The sequence below is a fragment of the Otolemur garnettii genome, unplaced genomic scaffold (assembly GCF_000181295.1).
Source record: "Otolemur garnettii isolate 467f Iridium unplaced genomic scaffold, OtoGar3 scaffold00080, whole genome shotgun sequence".
Lineage (NCBI taxonomy): Eukaryota > Metazoa > Chordata > Mammalia > Primates > Galagidae > Otolemur > Otolemur garnettii.
Window position 1 is genome coordinate 5,349,688 of NW_003852475.1, and position 23,785 is coordinate 5,373,472.

The following is a 23,785-nucleotide window of genomic DNA, read 5'->3' on the forward strand; positions in this document are numbered from 1 at the left end:
AAAGAAATAGCTGAAAATGTTAACAAATGGAAAAACATACCATGCTCATGGCTGGGAAGAATCAACATTGTTAAAATGTCCATATTACCTAAAGCAATATGTAATTTTAATGCAATCCTATTTAAAGCTCGACTGTCATACTTTAAAGATCTTGAAAAAATACTTCATTTTTTATGGAATCAGAAAAAACTTCAAATAATCAAGACATTACTCAGAAATGAAAACAAAGCAGGAGCAATCATGCTACCAGACCTCAGACTATAGTATAAATCTATAGTGATCAAAACGACATTATACTGACACAGAAACAGAGAAGTAGATATATAGAACAGAAGAGCCAATAGATGAATCCAGCTACCTACCATTACCTGATGTTTGACAAGCCAATTAAAAACATTGAATGGGGGAAAGATTCCCTATTTAACAAATGGTGTTGGAAAAACTGACTGGAGGCCTGTAGAAGACTGAAAGTGGATCCACACCATTCACCATTAACTAAGATAGACTCTCACTGGATTAAAGATTTAAACTTAAGACATGAAACCAAAAAATACGAGAAGAAAGTGTAGGAAAAGCACTTAAAGAAATCGGCCTGGGTGAAAATTTTATGAGGAGGACCCCCCGGGCAATTGAAGCTACATGAAAAATACACTATTGGGACCTGATCAAACTAAAAAGCTTCTGCACAGCCAAGAACACAGTAAGTAAAGCAAGTAGCCCTCAGAACGGGAGAAGATATTTGCAGACTATGTCTCTTTCCAAGGTTTAGTTACCAGAATCCATAGAGAACTCAAACGTATTAGCAAGAAAAGAACAAGTGATCTCATTTCAGGTTGGGCAAGGGACTTGAAGAGAAATTTGTCTGGAGAGGATAGGTGCATGGCCTACAGATATATGAAAAAATGCTAACTATCCTTAATCATCAGAGAAATGCAAATCAAAACTACTTTGAGCTATCACCTAACTCCAGTAAGATTAGCCCATATCACAAAATTCCAAAACCGGAGATGCTAGCGTGGATGTAGAGAAAAGGGAACGCTTCTACACTGCTGGTGGGAATGCAAGCTAATACGTTTTTTTTGGAAAGATATCTGGAGAACACTTAGAGAACTAAAAATAGACCTGCCATTTGATCCTACAATTCCTTTATTAGGTATATGTCCAGAATACCAAAAATCACATTACAACAAAGATATTTGTATCAGAATATTTATTGCAGCCCGATTCATAATTGGTAGGTGATGGAAGAAGCACAATTGCCCATCGATCCACAAATAGATCAATAAACTGTGGTATATGTACATCATGGAATGTTATCCAGCCCTAAAAAAAGATGAAGACTTTACCTCCTTCATGTTTACATGGATGGAGCTGGAATATGTTCTTCTTAGCAAAGTATCTCAAGGATGGAAGAACAAGCATCCAATGTACTCAGCCCTAGTATGAAACTAATTTATAGCTTTTGTATGAAAGCTATAACCTAATTATAGCCTAAGAATATGGAAAGGTGGGAAAGGGATGGGAGGGGGTGGATGGGTGGAGGGAGGGTGATTGGTGGGATCACTTCTATGGTTTATCTTATATAGGTACAAATGAATCTTTCTGAAAGTAGAATATAAATGTCTTAACACAATAAGAAAATGACTTGAAGGCGATGTTAATCAGTTTGATGAAAATAGTTCAAATTGTATAGTAAAACTTGTATAGTAAAACACCACACTGTACCGCATGATTGCATTAATGTACACAGCTATGATGTAATAAAAAAAAAAAAAAGCATCCCAGGAATGGAGAAGCAAGAATGCAATGTACTTGATTCTAAAATGAAGGAAGAAGATGAGGTAATACAAGGGTGGGTAGGGGAATGAGCAAGTGGGGAGGTAGGAGAGAGCGGAGTAGTCACGGTGTATGGCTAACCTACCCACCTTCAAGGCATGCTACATGTATAAGAGGTACTTTATCTAACAAATGCAGTCAGGGTAACCTAATTCTTTGCACCCTCAATGAATCCCAAACAATATAAAAAAATAATGTTGTGTAATATACTACAGCACTTGGAACACTGTAACTATGCTGTCTAAGAGTGCTTAATAGTTGACATAATCTGACACATGTGGATGTGATCATTTTCCTTCCTCTAACTTAGTAGACAGAGAAGCACCTTGTAAAGTGTCTGACTTATAGTAAATGCTCACTAAACACTGTATGGATGAATGTATGAATTCATGCTCAAATGGAGGTGGCTCCTGAACAGCATTGTACAGAGTATTTTATTCCATGCTTACACTTACTATATAAAGTAGGGGCTGGATTCAAAGGTATTTTTAATAAAAGAAGCTGAAATTGGTGCCATCAAAGAGATGAAATAAGGAGCTTGCATGGAGCTTGCCATGGAACTGAATAGTCACCATTCTCCTGCTGATATTGTGTCTGGTTTTCTAGATAAAATCTCTCTGTTATCATTGCTTATAAGGGTTGCTTCAGAAAATGGTGAGGAATAAGATTACAGTCTGAGTTTGCCTTTTAGGCACTCACATCCCGGTCACATCTTCTAAATCTCCCATTGATTTTTTGCCACAGCACCTAAGATGCTATACATAGTAGAAATTCAAAAAATGGTTATCATATAAGCAAATGGAGTCTTTTTAAAAAATTTTTAAGTTAGGGAATAACTTGGAACCCCTAGAAGAATCTGTTTTGGAAAAGAAAAAGCAGTTTTCAAAGATTCTGGATATTGTTTCCAAAGGAGCCTGATACTTTGTTAGTGGGCCTATCTATTGCTGGTGTGTATTATTTCATGAGTCCCCATTGTGCCACTTTAAATCCTCCTGGATGGAAGATTTGTCTCCTAGTTAGTGTAGAAAGTTAACGTACTGTTAAGTGCTATGCGCAGTGATGGAAGTCTATAATAATACATATGTGAAGTTTGGCTAGCAAAGCCATCTGCTGAAGAGCAAAGAGCTCTGCACTTTAGCGTAGCTTTCCATAATCAATAGTCCCACTCTATCCAATAAAAAATTACTAGAGCATAAAATGTATAAAGCTCCATCAGTTCCCTTTATTTTGGTGATTTGTTCAGCAAAAAATGACAAGTTAATTCTTTTCTGAATGCATTTACAACTTTAAAAGGACAATAGACATATCATAAATTAGTCATGCTGCAGTTCCCTGATTTTTAAAGTACATATGCATTTAATTTAAATACCTGGCACTAGGGTTTCAATTCCAACAGTGTTTGCGAATCTATATGTGAATATGACCATTAACTAATCCAATTATTATTTCAATCTGTCATCATTAAATCACTTAAAATTCTATTTTGTATTGCTTGTCTTTAAATCCAAACCTTAAGAATAAAGGGGTAAAAAATTCATACTTTGTAAGCAGTTCTAAGCCTTGTGAATGTGATAAAGCTTAGAATCCGGAAGATAGATTTTGTTGGAAAGCTGTGATGGTCTTAATTCTATTTTAAGAATAGTCACTAAATGTACCTCCTCCTTTAATTTTGGCTTTGCTAATTTAGGATATCTTTACTCATTGCTTTACAGCAATTAACTTTTTTCTCTTCTGTCCCCCTTTCTTCCCATCAGCTAGGGACTAGTTTAATGATGGCATGCTTTAGGGTAGACAATTTTACTCTCAGGAAGCCAAGCTAGCTACCTGAGTTATTTAATTCCAAGGCCTAAAGTGAGCTTTTCTAATCCAAAATTTCTCTTCTGTCTCATTTGATGAGAACATATACTTCCACAATTAGAAGGTTCCTTTCTTTGATTTAATCTGAATTTCTTCTTTTAAGCTGCATATGCCTTCAGAAAATGATGACATATTAAATCTTTTTTATGTGAATACATTTGTTGACCATTTCCTAATAGTAGACTTAAATTTTAGAGAAAATATAAAGAAATTGGGCAATGAGTTACAGTAATGGGGAGAAAAGTTCAGAATACAAATTCTAAGAGGTAAATGAAAGACAACTGATTTCACTGTTGTAATACATGGTCACTGTGATGTTTGGGATTTTGTCCCCTTTCCTGGGTTATTTCATCTAAGAGTTTAGGGCAAAGAAATTAGGCTGCTCATACACTGGTCAAAAGAAAGGATGGAACTATTCATCACTCCTTTCTCTCACATCCCATGTCTAATCTATTGGAAGCTATCTCTAACTTCAAAATATGTCTGGAATTGGATCATTTCTTATGTTGGTCTTTATAACTGCAGTACCTGAAGCCATATCATCTTTCTTAGATTGACCACGATTCTAAACTTACCTCATTCCTTTCAACAACCCTGTCTTCCATATCCTATTCTTCACTCGGTAGCCAGGATGATCCTTTAAAAATTTAAATTGCATCATCATGTTACCACTCTTCCAAAAGTTTAAAATTATTTCCAGGCACATTTGGAGTAACACTCAGCTTTTCCTCTGGCCTTCAAGGCTCTCCATGGCCTGGCTCTTGATAACTTCTCGTTTCCTATCTGTACTATTCTCCCCTGGCCCACCTGCCCCAACCACACCACCTTTGGTGATGTGCCTACCAAGTGCCGAGGCATATGCCTTTCTGGGCCCTTTGAAAGTGCTATTCTTTTCCCTTTTGTCTGCCTGTTTTAGTGCTCACATTCTCATTTTACTCAGGACTCTGAGGATTTGGTTGGTCATCTCACTGTAATAGCTCTCCTCATGCATGCCCATGCTGTTGTGACATGAGTTGATGCATTTATGTTTGTCTGAAACATTAGAAGGTGTTCTGCCGAGGCTTTCAGTCACTGCTGTGTATCTCTGTTGTCTGAAATCATCCTGGGAACATAGTTGGAGCTCAAGAATTACCTATTATCCTAAGGCCAGGCATGGTGGCTCATGCCTATAATCCTACCACTTTGGGAGGCTTAGTAGGTGGATTGCTTAAAGTCAGGAGTTTAAGACCAGCCTGAACAGGAGCAAAACCTCATCTCTTCTAAAAATAGAAAAGCTAACTGGGCATGGTTTCAGATACCAGTAGTACCAGCTACTCAGGAGGCTGAGGCAAGAGGGTCACTTGCACCCAGGAGTCTGAGGTAGCTGCTGAGCTATGATGCTGTGGCATTCAACCCCAGAGTGACAGAGTGAAATTCTGTCTAAAAAAAAGAGTCATCTTCTGGCAATTATAGCACCACCAAAAATAAATAAATGGGGTGTGGTCAAACTGAAAAGCTTCTGCATAGCTAAGCATACAATAAATAAAGCAAATAGACAACCTTCAGAATGTGAGAATATATTTGCATACTCTGAATTTGACAAAGGGCTGATTTGAATCTAGACTCTGCAGGGAACTCAAATTAATCAGCAAGAGAAGAGCAAACAAACCCATTTGTAAGTGGGCAAGAGAGTTGAACAGAAACTTCTCTGAGGAAGACAGGCAAATGGCTAACAAACACATGCTAAAACAAACATGATAAAATTATCTCTAATCAGAGAAATCCAAATCAAAACCAGCCAGAGATCCTATATAACCCCAGTGAGAAGAGCCCACATCACAAAGTCCCCAAAGCTACAAATGCTGCAGCCCCAAGCTGCAAATGCTGGTGTGTATGTGGAGAGAAAGGGACACTTGGTGATAGGATTGCAAACTAATATAGCCTCTTTGGAAAGAACTATGGAGAATCCTCAAAGAGCTAAAAGTAGACCTTCCATTTGATCCTGGAATCCCATTACTAGGTATCTACCCAGAAACAAAAATCATTTTACCATAAAGACATTTATTTGCATTAGAATGTTCATTGCTGCTCATTCTTGGAAACAAGATCTGGAAACAGCCCAAATGCCCATCAACTCAAGAAGAAGTAATAAATTGTGGTATACGTATATGGAATACTATTTAGCTATAAAGAGGTGGAGACTTTACATCTTTTGTATTTAGATGGATGAAGTTGAAGAACTTTCTCTTTAATAAAGTATCACAAGAAGGGAAAAGCAAGTATCCAATGTACACAATACTAATACAAAACCAATAGATAAACAACTACACTCCCCCACGAGAGAAAAACAAAATTAAATTCAAGTGTGGGTGAATGGGGAAGAGGGAAGGGAGAGAGGGAAGGAAGGAAGAGGATTGGTTAGCTCTCATCTAATGGGCACAATGTAAGGGTGTATAGCACACCCCCTTAGATTGACCAAGATTCTAAACTTATCTCATTCCTTTCAACAACCCTGTGAAGGGCTCAACTACAGCTTGAACTTTACCTGACAAATGTAAACAATGTAATCTAACCATTTGTACCTTCATATTAAACTGAAATAAAAACAAAAATAAAAAAAAGTGCACACACACACACACACAAAAGAATTACCTGCTGATGGAAAGGATGAGTGAATGCACAGATGAGGAAGTAATTCTCTTACTATTTTGGCATACCTATTTATTTTTGTGGTGGAGCCTGCTTTTTAGATCCTTTCTGGTTTCAGTCTCTCATACATATCTTTATCTTAACTAAAACATTCTTGTAGAAGTTGTTGTCCATATGGATTTAGTATTCGAATTACTAGCATTCCCCTTCTCAGAGGTTTGGAGTTTTAGAGTGGCTGCTTAATGAATAGTAGTATGTCAGAGTTGTTTTTGCAGGTGTATCTGGAGGACAGGTGTATCTAACATTAGGGGACAATCTGGGGAATTTGATTTTTAGCCCTTAAAAAGGTATTTCTCTTCAAAAGTTGTCTTCTACACCTTTTAGTGGGGTTTTGAATTTTCAGAATTAGAGATTCTTTTGCTTAATTTTTTTTTCTTTTAACTTTTAATTATAGTCATGTGTTATATAAGATTTCTGTAAAGGTGGTCCCATAGGGTATAATATTATATTTTTACTGTACTTTTTTTTTCCTGGAAAAGTCTTTGTGCTCCGATACTATACCCTTTTTATATTTAGACATGTTTAGAGACACAAATACTTACCACTGTGTTATAGTTGCCTACACTGTTCAATATAGTACCATGTTGCAGAGGCGTATCCCCTAGGAAGAATAACTATACCACTCAGTCTAGCCATGTAGTAGGCTATGTAAAAGGTTTGTGTAAGTACTGTATGCTCTGATACGTTCACACAATGATGAAATTGCCTAGTAACATATTTCTCAGAATGTATCTATCCTCTTCTTACATAATGAATGACTGTATCTCCTGAAAGTGCTAAAATTTGATCCTGTGTAACCACAGTGCTCTTACCATATTCCCAAACTGTATTAGTGTTTGAGATGGAAAATAAAAGTTATTTTGGCAGGGTGAAATATTATCAGTCATCTGTCACTGATATATCATTATCACCAAGAGAGATTGTTTTTGTTTTAGTCCGGAACACACTTCCTCAGACCAAGACCAGGGTTACTTGTCCTTGTAATTAATAGCTGGACAGGTAGCTACCTATTGTCTACTGAAATTGCCTTTTATACCACCTGATTGAGCTTCACAGGTTTGCTACTCACTATTTTAATCTATCAGAGAGTCATTTTATTACAAAAGGTATGTTTTAGAATCTGATACACCCGGCTTTGTATCCTGCTCTTCCACTTACTTACATGACCTTGGAAGACTTCCTCTTTATGCAAAATCTTCTATCTGTTAAAGGAGAAATAATGATGTACCTCAATTCATTAGTGCAGTGCCAGGAACAGAGTAGGCAGGCAGAGAATGCTGGGTGACAGTTTTGCTCCTTGGGGAATCTACCATATATCCTACTAGGTCATATAACTTAATGCCTGTTTATTCTCTTAGCTCATCCTTCTGGAAAAAGTAAGTTGATCCCTATACACTCACATTGGTAAGGCCCTATGAGACGTGAGTGTTTTCTTTAATTCTGTGGGTATCTACTCGAGGCATTTCCACAGCTAATTTTGAAGTGCAACTGCCCATAACAGGTAGGACTCTGGCTTTTGAGACTCTCCCACATTCCCTTCCTAAGCAGGAGGACACAATGAAGATGTTTTGAAAGGCATCAGAGTTGAGAGACCAGGGATTGAAAAGGCCTGGTCTTTGACATGAGCTTAGTCATTAAAGAGCGTGTCCCAGATATCAAAAAGCCAAGTTTTCCGGAGGCTGGAGGACCAGCGCTGTAACAACTTCTAAAGGAGAAAGGGAGCAACGTTTAGCTTAGCAGCCTCCTTTGATTTGTTATTCTGTCAGATCCTAGAGACACTTTCTCAGGTTGGTGCAGCTCAGGATGTTCAGTTTTCATGGCTGCCGGGTGATTTGTGACTAAACATAGATAGAGCTTTGAAAAAAATAAAGAAAAAAAAGAAAAGCAAAGACTATGAAAAGACTCATATTTTTTAAAAGGAATATAGAAATCCTTTATTGGTGTGCTTTTCCCCTCTGCATCTTGCTGGCTTAATATTTCCTCTGAGGTGGTAAACAATAGCAATGGTGATGAATGTTTTCTACTTTTTTAAAGAATTTGTCCCTTGACAGTGAATGAAAGTTGGGTGTTTTTGGTTAATGAGCTACCAACAGAGTTTTTATTACTTTGCATAAAACTACAGTGGTTAAACTTTTCTTTTTTTTTTTTTTCCTCCAATAATGACTTGCATAATTCCTCTATCGCTAATTCTTATAGGGTCATGATAAATTAATTGCAAAAGCAATTTATCAGCATGGTCCATTCCTTTCAAACAAGCAAATAAATTACTCTGGCCTGCTATAATTCTAAACTTTATATGTCCTTGCTGAACTTTGGTTAGACCATTGTGATCCTGGATCTCTAGGACTTTCAGTGAAGTCAATGAAATCCTCATCAATAAAATGTTTTGGGTGTGTTCTTCTTTGTCAGCAGCTGACAAAGGGCACACATAGGACATAAGAAGGGGAATAGACATTTGCTGAATATTTAATATATGCCAGGTCAGGGTGTGGTATTGTTGTATCCACTATACAGGTGAGCAACTGAACTAGGCAAACGTTTCTAATTATAAAGAAACGAGGCTGAGATTCAAACCAGGTAAAGCATGCCCCCTTTTTGCTTGTATAATGACTATATATCATAGATGTCTCTGAATCAGTTATTCTATCTGTTTCTCCTCTTAACAGTAGGGGAGCTCTTCTCTTAGGGAACCCTTGGAAGAAGAGGGTTTGTAAAGAGTACCTCCACCCCAAAATACTCCTGTTGCATCCTATTTTGTCATGGCATGCAGAGCTACTTGTGCCTTGAGACTCAGAAATCTAAGGGACAGGACTTCTGCTGCAGTGACCATGGAGAATAAAGGGAGAAGTCTGTGTGAAGAGAAAGGATGTCAGAGCCTTGGCTCTGGAAAGGAACTCCATCCCTGGGGAGAACCTAACTTCTGTCTGTCTCTCATATCCAGGAATTAGTATTATCTACATTCACGTAGCATAAGCAGCCCCTGAATTCTGCGCTCAAACTCTTGCCTGGCCCACTGACTAACTTGTAAGCTTGGAGGAAAGAATGTGAATATTAAGTAGTGAGGCCAAAATGGAAAAATTGTGTTACAACAAACCCCAAAGGATTGTCCAAATCTTTCTTCTACAATGGGCTTTTCATGAGACTAATGATTCTCAGCTGATCGTAAGCTTGCAAACTTTTTAAAAATGATGACATTCGTTGTGAGGGATTTGGTGACTATTCTTAGAGATTTACTTTCTTATTTTGGCACCTGTTACTTAATATCAATTTTTCTCTGATTTCTGTAAAGTCAGGGTCTTGGTGGCATATGATTATTTTTATTGCTTTGTTTTCTCCTTCTTTTAAATAATCACTGAGAGATTTTTCTTTAGATGTGAAATGGGACAGCAGATATGAGAATGTTCTTAAGTTTTATTTGTTGTTCCAGAAGTTAATGAGTCATTTGGTATTTATGTAAATGCTATAGGGTTCTATGAATGCTATATGAGCTTAAGGAATGCTGTAATAATATGCAAAAAGAAATTATGCCTGAAATAATTCTCTAGGTATGAATGTAGTGGCATGATAGTTGTGTTGTTTTCTGTAAGTTGCATACGAACTCCATTATGTTCCTGGCCCCCTTATATGCACATGTGTATATTAATTTCTTAACTAGTTATAAACCAGGGAGATATGTTACTAAGTCAGTTAAATAACAATATGGATGCTTATATGTATGTATTACTTTCTTAACTAGTTATAAACCAGGGAGATGTAATACTAAGTCATTTATATAACAATATGGATGCTTATATAAAAATGTATTATTCCATTAAATATAGCATCACAGTGGTAAGTCGTTTTTAAGTATGCTTTTTATCCCAATGGCAAGGAGTCAAATGGGCAGAAAGAATTTTCTATATTAACAAGATTGAAAAGTTGGAGGTCATCTATGTCTATGTAAATTAATATATATATAGCTACACACATTCATACACTAGCCTATTAATTAAGAAAGAAAAGTCAACTTTCACACACAATCATCTGTAAGTCAGTGAAATTAAAACCCCATGACAAGTTCAGCTGCCATGAATTAAATTCCTTGGGTTTCTACCAGGGGTCCTCAAACTTTTTAAACAGGGGGCCACCAGTTCACTGTCCCTTAGACCGTTGGAGGGCTGGACTGCGGCCCCGAGACGAGTCGGCTGCTAAGCAGGACAGGCAGCAGCGGCAAAAACACCTGGCGGGGCAGGCCAGATAAATGTCCTCAGCAGGCTGCATGTGGCCCGCGGGCTGTAGTTTGAGGACACCTGAATCTTTCACTGTCTTCCAGCTTCAAGGCTCTTCAGCTTCAAGTACACCCACTGTTCATTCATATCACCTTTCTTCCATCTGGATGTGTATTACCATGATTGGCTGCTGGGTATTTTCCCTAGGAAATGAAAGGGATTTAGTAATTCAAAGCCAGTAAACTTCTTTATTCACAGGCAAATATTTGGCCCTAGAAAGAGAGATTATGTCACTTGAGGTCACGACTTAAAGTTTTTATAGAATTGTATATTTTCCTTATTATTTCTTCTTCTTTTAAATAAATCAAACCACACAGGTATTCCTGGAGAACATCTGAATGGAAAGAATGCCAAGTCTCTCTCCTCCTGGAGCAGCAAGACCCCCACTGGCAGGTGACGGGACCAGTGTGTGGCGGTGGGATACAGACCCGGGAGGTTTACTGTGCCCAGAGTGGACCAGCGGCTGCAGCTTCGAGAACCAAGGAAGGTAGGAAGCCAGTTCTGAAACAGATGGTGTTGCTGCTTGGAAGGAAAATTATCTCCCTCTCCTAGTATCTTCTTGAAGTAACAGACACTTAGCATTCACAGATTTAATATTTGTTTTATCAATCATTTGCAAACCACCCCTAAGTGCTACTATTAGCCTGTTGCAATAGTTAAAAAGAGTGGTCATAATAAATAGCACCTGTCTCTAAATAGTGGCTATGAAGGTTGAATGAGAAAATGTACTTCAGGTGTGTAGGATAAAGCACTGCTACAAGCTTAGGGTCTGGTATGCTGGAGTGAGTCAGTCAATAATTAATGAATGCTCCTTTTTTTGTTTGTTTGTTTTTTTAAAGGATTTTGTGTGTGTGTGTGTGAGAGAGGGAGAGAATCTGTGAACGTGGGAATTTCTAAAGACATATCCCTTTTAAACATCAAGGATCCATTGTTTTATTGCCAAATTTTAGTTTTTTTCTGAAAAAGGATGAGGCAAAGGAAAAGAAGAGAAAGAAGAAAGCAGCGGCTCCCTCCAGTGAAGCTCTCTAGTAGGCTGGCATAACCTCAGCAGCAGTCCTTTGGTTTCAGAATTTGGGTTAGTGATAACAGAGAGAAACGAGAAACTTTTTTGCAGAATTGATGTATCATGACCTGCCTATTTTCAGCTTCACCTTTTAATTTTCTATGAAATTTTCCTCTTTTGTAAAAATAGCTTTTCTTATGGCTCACTTATTTCTAAAATTTCTTTTCCTCAACCTTAAACTTCCAAGATTTTTAAATGGAAATATACTGGGCCAGAAGATTTAGTAAGAAAGAAAGTAGAAAGATTTTGTTCTAAAGTCGGGAAAGAATTAGATGCTATGTGGTAGGGGGTGGGTAAGTAGAGAATGAGCGTTAATTGCAGATTTAGCAGCTTGTTTAGCCCTGGTACAATCTGCTCTGCACATCTAAAGGAGAAATTGTCTTAGGCCAAGGCACACTTCAAAATTAATGTCTGGGTTCACAGGGAAACAGAAAGTGCTTAGAAAGTCTTAAGTCTGATAGCCCAGTTCTTGGGCAGGGAAGGCTAGATGTGGGTCCAAGATGTGAACATACAGTTATGTGATGTGACCATGTACTTTTGTAAAAAGCTGAGTAAAATGATGTTGGATAATGTAGCAGTGTAGCACAGCCACCTTAAAGTCATGGGAGAGCTTACTACTTACTTTATAGTTGTTATCAAAGGTGGTTTTTGCTCATGTGTGGATGTGCACCAGCAGGATTGCTAACCCTAACCCACTACTGTCCTTTCCTAAAAATGCTTTCATTGTCACTGTTATCATTTACAGACATGCCTTGACAAACCTGGCCTGAACGTTTCCTCTTGTCCCACATTAAAAATAAGAGAACAATTTAATTCCTAATGTAGGGGACCAGTGAGCATATGCTCAAATAATTGGGCAAAATTTACATCCTACTAATGCAGTAACAAAGACCAAAATTGCTAATATTCTTTATGCTTCAGTTTCTGTGAACACAGCTATTTATTTATTTATTTATTTTAGACAAAGTCTCACTCTGTTGCTCAGGCTAGAGTGCTGTAGCATCAGCTAGCTCCCTGCAACCTCAAACTCCTGGAATCAAGCCATCTTCTTGCCTCAGTCACCCAAGTAGCTGGGACTATAGGTACCCACCACAACACCCAGCTAATTTTTCTACTTTTAGGAGAGATGGGGTCTCATTTTTGCTCAGGCTGGTCTAGAACTCCTGAACTCAAGCAATCTGCCCATCTCAGCTCCCCAGACTGCTAGGATTATAGGCATGAGCCACCACACCTATCTATCAGGTTTTTATACTATTATGATGATGATATTAGAGATTTTAGAAATAGAAGGCATTTTAGTAACATTGGTTTTGGAAAGCCCTTTCTCAGCCACAATTGACTTCCCCACAAAGATAATTTCCCCTTACACTCAAGCATCTCTCTGTTCATTCTTTGGAGTGAACAGAAAAATTGTTTGAATTTTCTTACCTGCAAAATCCTACCATGCTCTGTGAATGCACTTTGCATTCCAGGAACTTGATCTTTTAGGAATTTACAATATTGAGGGGAGAATCTACATTTCCATGGATCATTCATGAAATAGACTGCAATAGAATTTCTAGATAAAAACTGGAAAAAAAGAAAAAAAAGTTAAAACTAAAAGCAAAAATCAGAGAATGCTAATTACCTCTCCAGGGTCTCCAAATCTGTCTTAGGCTGAATCCTGACATTGATGTCATCCTTTGGGGTGTCCCATTGACCATTTGACCTCAGTTTATGGCAATTCACAGACAAGCATGATAACACCTATGGCATATTTACCTGTCACTGTCGTTCATTGTTCACATGATATATTTAAATGTAGCCAAAACAGTGCTATGACAATAAATTCAATAAGTTTTACCAATAATATTATCCAACACAACAGAAATGTGAGTGCAAATACAGGGAACTTGGGGACTATTTATGATTTTTGTTTAACAATTATTATTTTAAAGAGAATTTTGTTTCTTTCTTATAATTCACAAGCATCAGCAAAAGTAATGCTTCCCCATAAATCTAAAAGCTTGGATGTGTTAAGAACACTTTCTTCTTACTCTTTTCCCAAATAAGATCAAAGTCTCATAGCCTGAATTCAAGGGTCATATCTCAGAAAGTAAGACAGGAGACAAGGAATACAACTTCAAAATAGAATACAACACAGGGAAAATTTATTCCATGTGTGACAATTTGGCCTAGACACTGGAACATCGGCAAATATGGAGTGAAACTATAGAGAAGTAGAATGCATTATATATATTTAAAAAAGAGCAACTATAAACAAAGTTAAAAAACCAGGAAAAAGTACTCGGGTGGTTATATTTGAGCAGAACATTGCTTGTACTTTTTAAAAATATATATTTCAGATTCATTATTTGGCATTCCAAGGACACAACTAATGTTAAAATTGGGACACAGTTTAGCTTTGAATTATGAAATTCGTTAATTGCCCCCTCTACCCTATTACGATTGTCTTTATCATGCTCTGCCCAGAATTGTCATTAAGAGAACATGTGAGCAGATAAGGGAACAGGTCCTGGAATGCTAAGTGTGGGTAGACATAATATGATTTGTGTTCTAGGTTTTAATTCTAAGTCGGACAAAACTTTGATAAATCAGTTAAATACTGTATCTGTCTTCTAGTTTATTAACTTGATTTTAAATATGTTGATTTCATGAGTAAAAGTGGATGACACTCAGATATTCCTTTTTTTTCCAATATAATTTACGTACCATCTATGATTTAGTCAATGGATAAAGCACTTCTGTCATAAAGGTGCCCCCAGTAATTTACAGTCTTTTAATTGGAATAATTGAACTAACAATTATGCTATGGCATCTTAAGTCTTGTGATCCTTTCATATACAAAATGGTTAAACCCATTTAATGATGCCCAAGGGTAATCTTCATAGAAGTGGTAATGCTTGAAAAGAGGGTTTTGGGGGGGGTTAGTATCGAAAAATGTTCTACATAGAGGGAAGAACATACAGAGAGGGGTAGAGAGGTTCATGTTCAGAGGTAGCTTGTGTGTGAAGCGAACTCAGGGAATAAAGAAGTTGCCATGACACTGGAAAAGCAGGCCTTCTGTGCTGTCCTGAAAGGCTTACAATTTTCTTTTTGAGAATTTGAGTGCCCACTGCAGCCCTTATTTCCCTACTGAAGTTCATTAATCAGAGAAGAAATCTTATCTTCTGTATATAAGAATGTAAAAATGTTAGTTTGCTAAGAAAATTCTCATGAGTAGTCATGTCCTATTTGCACATGTACTTGATTTTTCAAGAAGTTTCTGAAACATGAAATAAAGTAATTTACATTCTGAACTGATGAACAGATTTCTTAAGGGGCAGTTGGAGGGGATATTCCACCATCTTTGGAGGGACTGGAAATGTCTTTTCCCCGTCTTTAGATGCTGGAATTAAAGTCAATAAATTCATTTGCGTGTGAGAATAAAGTGTCAGGAAAGTAGTGCACCAGGCACTTCTCCTTAGAGGAGAAATGAGATTGTTTAAGTGGGGTTACAGCAGTTTTTCTTGCTTTTAACAGAGAAGCAGAGATAAGGGAACAAAAATAACCTTTGCTAATTAACAGCAGGGAGTTTGATGACAGTTCACATGAGGCCAAGAGAGATAAGGCTCTTGGCTTGTAGTATTTCTACCTTGGAAAGATCTTCAATTATTGGAATCATGGGTCAGAAGAAAGTCAGCAAAGGGTAGCGGAAGGTAATTATCAACAGACAGAGCTCTAGACTCTTCACATGTGATAACCTTGATAGAACAGGGTGGGAGGTGAAGGAGGAGAGGGAGAAAGTGAGTGAAGGCAGGTGGTTGCTCCTGTGTTTTTAACTTGGAGGAAGAGAAGAAAGAGGAGGGTGAGGAGGAAGTGGAGGAGATGAAAGGAGAGGAAGGAGAGGGAAATTTATTATTTCAAACCCTTGGGAACCTTTCTGTTTCATCTGAACCTACAGACTATCTAGGATACAGTTTGGGATTTGTTTATAGGTGATACAGGATCCTAGACTCACAGATGTTCCAGATCTCTAGTGTTGACTCTGTCTCCTTCTGGAGTGAAAATGCTTAGAATGTCACCCTGCCAAAGGCTGGTTGTAGGCAGCCTTATTTTTCCAATTATTATCTATAGTTGGAAGGATCCAGGAGTGATGGTGAAAGTAACAATGTATATCACATTTTTTAATTCCTACATGCTTGCAGAAGCAAATATAGTAGACCATAAATGAATATAGTATAAAGCTGAGAGAGTTTATAAAAGAAGAAAAGGAATAGTCAAAATAGTCAATACTTAGAAGCAACTAGGTCACAAGGAGTCTAAACTGAGATTGGTTTAAACTCAGACTCTCTAAACTGAGAGTCTACGGGCTCTGTGTTATTGCATTTGTATCTAAGTTTAGTGAGTTTTTTTTAAATCAAGTATAACAAACATCTTAGTGTGATGTAGCAAATGTTTATTGAATTACTAAGCTTAGCAAAAATATTGAAGAGTTCCTATGTTAAGTGTTCATTAAATTATCAGGCTGTTCTTGACATTAAAAATGATTTATTTAGCTCACAGTATAGTTTGTATCATTTAATCAAGAACAGAAAAGAGCATCCCTGGATAGATGAGGTAGGCAGTATATGCAGCATTTGAGGAGAAACCCTAGCATTGAGTAGGGTTGTTCCTGGGAAAAATAAATGGCTTGTCGAAAAATTGCCTTTTTGGATGACATGTAATAGGTCCTTCTTAATTTGATCTCCTAAAGAGGAAGAACACTTGTTCTTCTTTGTGCAACATGTTATACATTTCTTCAAAACTAACATAACTAAATTGATAATTCAGTACTCTTGTGTTACTGAAACCAAAGCATGTGACATCATGGAGGAAGAAGATTGCTAAGACCTAGATGTAGATGTGAATTTGGATTTTCCCTGTTTTTACCAATAATACTTGAGCTTTCCTCATCCTGTAGCACTGAGGATGCCGGAGCACACCACTTACTGCCTGATTTCAAATCATTATTATTAATATTTTTGTCATCTATTAGGCTGTAAAGGCCTTTGAAGGTTATGTATGGAAGATCTTTTGTATTCCCGAGTGCCAGTGCCCATTATGATAAAGGCAAATATCAAATGTTTCGAGAAATGGAAGTTCCTCAAAATGTAAAATGGAAGTTTTGTTGAATTGTTCTTGCATTTTGGATAGCACAGAGAAAGGAATTATTTTACAATCAACTAAACCAAAATTATTTGCTATTGTTATGTCAGCATTTCATGTCAAAGTCAGGTGGTACTGAGGGCTCAGAATGCTATCAGATAAAATAGGAGATTTGAGATTCATGAAGTGATGGCCACCATCCATGTGGAAAGATTGGAGAAGAAGGCAAGGGAGAAAATAACACAGTAAGACCAGAGAGATCAGCTTGAATTGAAGTGGTGGCTTTACTCAGTGGTCTTGGCCCATGATGATGCTGATTGATTTGTAAACAATTTCTACCTATTGTTCTCCAGAGACAACTGATCATAGAAACCATCAGTGGTTTCAAACCATTCCTTTCTGTCAGTGTTACTTGTGATGTCTTCAGTCTAAGAAGGGAAATGAGATAGTTAAATAAATAACTACAGAAATGAGATAAGTTCCTTCAGATAAAAATTTTCGGGAAAGAAATTTTAGGGAAGAAGAGATTAAAGCATTTGTGTGAAAGGGACATAGGTTTGTGGTGGAGAAAGATTTTTCCTGGGTCTTAAAAGAAGGGCTGGTTCAGACAGGGGTTAATGTGAAGGCAGCAGAATCCCAGATGAAGCAAACCAGGGGAGTAAGTAGAAAGTCATAGAACACATTTATGTTCTAACATAAGAATTGTAACCTATTGACTCGGCGCCTGTGGCTCAGGTGGCTAAGGCTCCAGCCACATACATCTAAGGTGGCGGGTTTGAATCCAGCCTGGGCCCACCAAACAACAATGATGGCTGCAATCAAAAAAAAAAAAAAAAATAGCCAGGTGTTGTGGCTGGTGCCTGTGGTCCCAGCTACTTGGGAGGTGGAGGCAGGCAACGCGCTTGAGCCCAGGAGTTGGAGGTTGCTGTGAGCTGTGATGCCACAGCATTGTCTCAAAAAAAAAAAAAAAAAAAAGAATTGTAGGAACTGAATTATTAAACCCTCCATTCCTGTCCAACATTCTGAGCACCGGTAGCAGTGAACATCTTTCACAGAGATGCCTTTGGACCCCATCTCTCTCTGATTACTATCCTGAGGCCTCTCTCATTTCCCCCACCCTCACTCATTCACCTTATTGTTCACCCAGGTAACCCATACTTAGGAACTGTCTCATCTGGGAACTCTTTGAGATGTCACCACTCCCCAGCTCCTGCAGCATCTTAGTTCACTGCATTGCAGTTGCTTGTGTATGTGTACCTCTCACCTCACTGCTGTGCAAGTAAATGAGGTCAGAGACAACATCTGTGTTATTTGTGGCCACCTCCCCAACTCTTGGCACAGTATATGGCACCTAAAAGATGCTCATAGTGAATTAAAGCTTTAGGTATCTTCTCATATTCCTCTTACCACCTTCTTTCTGTTTGTTTCCACTCTATGGTTTAATCATCTCATCTCCCATCTAAGACTGTAAAGATGTTGCCAGTCCACTTTCAGACTTGGATGAAACATCAGGTTGCAATACTCGGGATTTGGCTTCCTGAGTAGCAGCTGAGAGGTTGGAAGCTGCAATCAGGAAAGTACAGTCTGGAAGTGTGGGGGCCTTGGCTCCCTCTGGAGTGAACCTGGACCAATGGCAAAGAGGAACTGGAGGTGAGCCAGGCCCTTCTCAGTGCATGGGTAGATGGTTCCCATATGTACTTTCCCTTGGGAATCCTTCCAGAGAAATCCTCTTTGCCAGAAACACAGATCTTCCAAGTGTTAACTATCTATCTTAGTGGTTTGATGGGAAATGTTAGTCTGCCGAATAAAGCATCACATAGCTTTGCCTCATCAATTCTTTGCTCTACTTTGTTGTTTCCTTACTGTCTCTGTCATTCTCTCTAGATCTTGCAACTTTTCAGTTAAGAATTAGCACCCAAATTATCATTGTGGCCTTGCTTTCTAGAAGACTTCGGTGACAGTGACATTGACTGAATATATGTTGAAAAAATGAGGCACACTGCTTTAAGGATTTATTGAAACAGTTGAAATATAATATAGGACTGAGGTATGTGGAGGCTGTTCCATGGCTTTTCTTTCTCTTCTTCCATCATTCTCCATTCTTTTCTTCTCCTTCAAACTTATTTTTTTCTCTTTCTCATCATCCAATTTTTTCATTTCTTCTCCTTCCTTTTTTTTTTTTTTATTTTGTATGAGTCTTAAGAGGAGATAGAGTTTTAGTAGTTTTAGTAATTGAGGTAGACTTAACAGCAGTTAGCACATTGCCTAGCAAAAGATAGGTAATACATAATACATACGTTTTGGACAGCAGAATATAAATCCCTGCATATGGTCTTACCATTAAGACTTAGGCATGTCTTTTCACTTTGGGACAACTTTTCATTCCATTGTTCACTTACACCTGCACTTCACTAACTAAGTTCTTTTTTTCCAAGTAGAAGATTGCATTGGAAAAAACACACTGTGACTACTGCTTTTACAATCTTTAGTTGAGTGTCTCGCTGAATTTCATTTTGTCAACTGGACTGGATTTTTCTCAAGCATCAAGCCAAGCGGTAATGAGCTTCCTTTTGGCAGCGCAATTTTGAAATAAGGTTACTGCTTCCAAATCTATTTTTCCAGTCTTTTTGAGTATGCAAATGTACTGGCAAGTGGGATATAGAAGAAATACTCATTTATTGACCAAACCTTCCTCCAGGAAAGTTTCAGAACATTGCCATCAACTGATTCTTGTATTCTTTCCATGTTCTAGTTTAAATTTTTCATCAGGTTCTGTTCTCAAAAGGGAACAGTTACTTAGTAAGATACCCTTGGGCTTAGGAATAGTTAAATGACTCCTGGTGTCTTCTGGGCATTTTCTTAGGCACACTGGGGAATTGATTGATATCACAAGAAAGGCAACAAACCCAGCTGAACTGTGATGCCACTTATAATTCCAAGATCCTATGTACCTCCATGGGAACTTATAATTATACCTTATTCTTTTTTATTTTAAGATCTGTTGTTTTTCAAGCAAATTTTTATATACAAATAAAAATTATATGTATTTATGATGTGCAATGTGGTGTTTAACATATGCGTACATTATGGAATGGCTAAACCAAGGTACTCAACATACACAAAGGGTGCCAAAAAAAGTGCATACAAATTTTAAGAAAGGAAAAAGAAAATGGCATATATTATTATAGCTTTAAGACAGTTTTTCCTTTCTTAAAAAATATGTACATATTTGGTGCCATCTGTATACTTATAACATTTGTTATCATGTGCATTATATCTTATATCTCTTGTAATTGCAGAAGTCAGACATGACTTAAGTATTACAATTTTAATACAGTTTTTTCTTTCATAAAATAGATATACATTATTTTGGTACCCTCTGTGCATTACCTCATACAACATACTTATCAATTTTTTAGCAATTTTTAAATATAAAGTATTTTTTTATTGATTCAGGTTCATTGAGGGTGCAAAGTATAAATATATAGTATTTTTTATTAACTACAGTCACCATGATGTACAATAGACCTTTTGAACTTATTCCTCCTATAATCTGCTTTTCTAAGACTTTAATTGTATTTGCGACTCCTGATGAACTTTAAGTTATCTCAATTCTTTCTACATTTGTTACTCATTTCTGGGGATTGCTATTGCTGTTTGAATAATCTATTGGGATTTCCATTTTACTTTTCCTTATATTAGATTCTGCATCACTTCCCCATACACAAATTGGAGGCTTCTCCTCTGTTTTAAAATTCAGGAAATCACCTTTCTGCCAAGTGCTTATGCTAGAAACCTAGGAAGAGTTCTGTACAATTCACTGTTATTTACCACTTTGCCCACATTCAATCCATCAACAAATCTGTTAATTCTACCTCCAAATGTAATGTGGTCATTCTATTTATTTATTTCTGTCTACATCCACTTCTAGTACTATTTCTCATGTGGGCTCTGATGATAGTTTCGTAAACGATTTCCCTTCTTCAACTTGTGTCACTTTAAAATAGAGTGAGGCATAATTTGTGTGGTTCAGCACATGGGCTTTGCAGACAGACTACCTCTGTCCATATCCTCAGTCATTCACTTATAAGCTGTGTAATTTTATATAAATTAATGTCTTTTGACTTCAGTTTCCTCATCTGTCAAATGAACATAATGATAATCCCTAATCCCTACCTCATAGGAGTGATGTGAGGATTAAATGAACATGCACATACACACCTCACTTAGAACACAGCCTTATGTAATAAATAGTTAATAATTATTAGCTGTTATTAGTCTTCTTCTCCATGCTCCTGCCAAAGCAATCTTACAAGAAAGATTATCTGAGTATATTATTCTTATGCAAAATGACTTTAGTCATTTCCCCTGAGTTTAAACTTAACATTAAGCCATGTATAGCTGGCCCTTGCCTACACCAACTTGCTCCCTTCTACCTTATACTCTTTCTCAAGCCAATCTTCATGGCCTTGGATAAGTTAGTTAACTTTTTTGAGCCTGAGTTTCCACTTGGTGGTTAGAAGCTAGCCTTGTATCACTCAGGCAATAGAAAGCTGATGATCGTGGGCCAGAGACCTTGCATGTCTTGTCTCTGAACTGACACATTCCACAGTTCATTGATGAGACTAGTCATTGTGGTCCAGTTCCAATGCAGGGGAGTGACATTAGAGGTGCTAATAGTTCTTGCAAAATGTGTCTTCTGACTGAGCAGCCACTTTCTAGCTAAAATTTTACATTTCACAAGAGACACAATTCTTTGAGGGACAGCTAGCTATCTCTTCTTTAGACATTATTTTCTATTATACCCATTTATTGCTTCCCTACTGCAATTGTAACAATTTACCATTAACTTATGGCTTAAAACAACACAAATTTATTACCTTACACCAGTGATTTATTTTCAACCAGTGTGCCATTGAGACACAAATCTTTGAGGGGCAACTAGCTATCTCTTCTCTAGACATTATTTTCTATTATACCCATTTATTGCTTCCCTACTGCAATTGTAACAATTTGCCATTAACTTATGGCTTAAAACAACACAAATTCATTACCTTACACCAGTGATTTATTTTCAACCAGTGTGCCATTGGAAGATCTTGGGTGTGCTGCAAAAAATTTTAAAGATCATTTAAATCATTTTCAGAAGAAGTTCAAAGCACAGTAAGTATATTCTTTTTTTCACTCTCTTTTTGATCAACATAATTTAAGTGTGCTGTGGTAATTTAAGTATAGGTTCAAATGTACCATGAGATAAAAAAAAAAAGGATGAAAAACATTGCCTTACACTAATGGAGAGCAGATGTTCGAAATGGGTCTCCCTGGGCTAATGTCAGGGTGTTGGCAAGGCTGTGTTCCTTCTGGAAACTCAGGGGTGGGGGTGGGGGCATCTATTCCTTGCCTGTCCAAGCTTTACAGCTTCCCTTATTCTTTAGCTTATGAGATCTTCCTCCATCTTCAAAGTCGATATTGCAGCATCTTGAAATCTTTTTCAGACTATAACTCTTCTACTTACCTCTTCCATTTGTAAGGACACTTTAGATTATATTTGCCCACCCAGATAATACAAGACAGGATTGTCTTCTTAACTGGAGGTCAAGTTATTAACAACTTTCATTCCATCTGCAAACTTAATTCCTCATTGCCAGGCAAACTAACATAATCAAAGGGAGTAAGATGTGGACTTTTTATGGAGGGTTGGGGTCATTCTACTTAGCAAAGTCCTTTTTCTTTCTTATGAGAAATAAATGAATATTTGAGGTTTATTAAAATTAAACAAGAAGGTAGTCCTTGTAACTACACAGATTATGTGGTGTGATATGAAGGGCAAATACAGAGATCCAATAAACTTAGCAATTAAGAATGTAGGCTCTGACAACGTGGGGATTGCCAGGTTGAGCACCACCTTCCCTGGTTCTAAGTTGTATAATGTTGGTCAAGTCACACAGCTTCTCTAAGCCTCTGATTTTCTCATCTATAACATGGAGATAATGATAAAGTTTTCTGGATTATATAAGGTGCACCTATTTAAAGGAAAAATTCACAGCATAGTTCATGACACATAGAAAGTAACCAATAAGCACAAGTTATCTTTTTTTTGCGGGGGGGATGTTGGACGCTAAATATTTTTTTATGTGCATTCACACACTTTTTTTAGGCCCTTTCATAGGCTGGGGACTGTGCCCAACAGTAGGGATAGAGAGATGAACAAATCAATTCTAAATTTCAGGAAGTCAAAGACAATTCTGAGCGAGAAACACACAAAAAAATTACATGGGTATAATACGATGACTGTCATATTCCAGGTGTTTAGAAAGCTTTTTTTTTTTTTTTTATCAAATGCAAGGTTAAACTATAACCAGCCTAGAAGAGCAAAGAAATATGTCCTTTAAAGTTTCTGGTAAAATGAAAATACTTCTCTTTCTTTGTCTATAAAATTAGGTAGTTAGAATATGAACCAACAGGAAAGTTTTTTGGGGTAATAAGGTTGTGTTATCTATTCTCTCTGGGAAGCAGTAACCATAAACACAGTTAAGAGCCATTAAAGCATGACCCAGGCACTGGCCTCAACACTTCACTGCCTTGCATGTGATATGGGGTATAGTTGAGAGGGTTATTTCTTATTTTCTTTACCAGTTAACATCTGCTTGAGATTAGTTAACCACTGAGAACAAGATATTACTTTGTGAGTTTTTCAGTTGTGGTGTGCATGCAGAGTTGACTGGTAACAGATTTGGTAGTGTACTAAGAATTTGTATATCAGCATCCCATTCAAAACATCTGTCGTGATTTTAATGTAAGAAGTCTAAAAACTACAATTTAAAAGGCATTTTGGTGCAACAATTTGATAAAGAAAAAGTGGAATAGTGAAGCTTTTGGTAGGTATAATAGAATATGTGGCTAAGATTTTGATTTTTTCAAAGAATTTTTTAGAGCTACTTAATTG

At 37.3% G+C, this 23,785-nt stretch overlaps 1 protein-coding gene across 1 annotated transcript in view; it reads left to right on the forward strand.

Moving 5' to 3' along the window:
* THSD7B (thrombospondin type 1 domain containing 7B) overlaps positions 1-23,785 on the forward strand; it is a 1,042,983-nt gene that overhangs the window by 395,871 nt on the left and 623,327 nt on the right. The window contains exon 6 of the mRNA XM_023515847.1: positions 10,967-11,136. Within this exon, the coding sequence (XP_023371615.1) occupies positions 10,967-11,136 (170 nt within the window). The remainder of the gene's footprint in view (positions 1-10,966; positions 11,137-23,785) is intronic.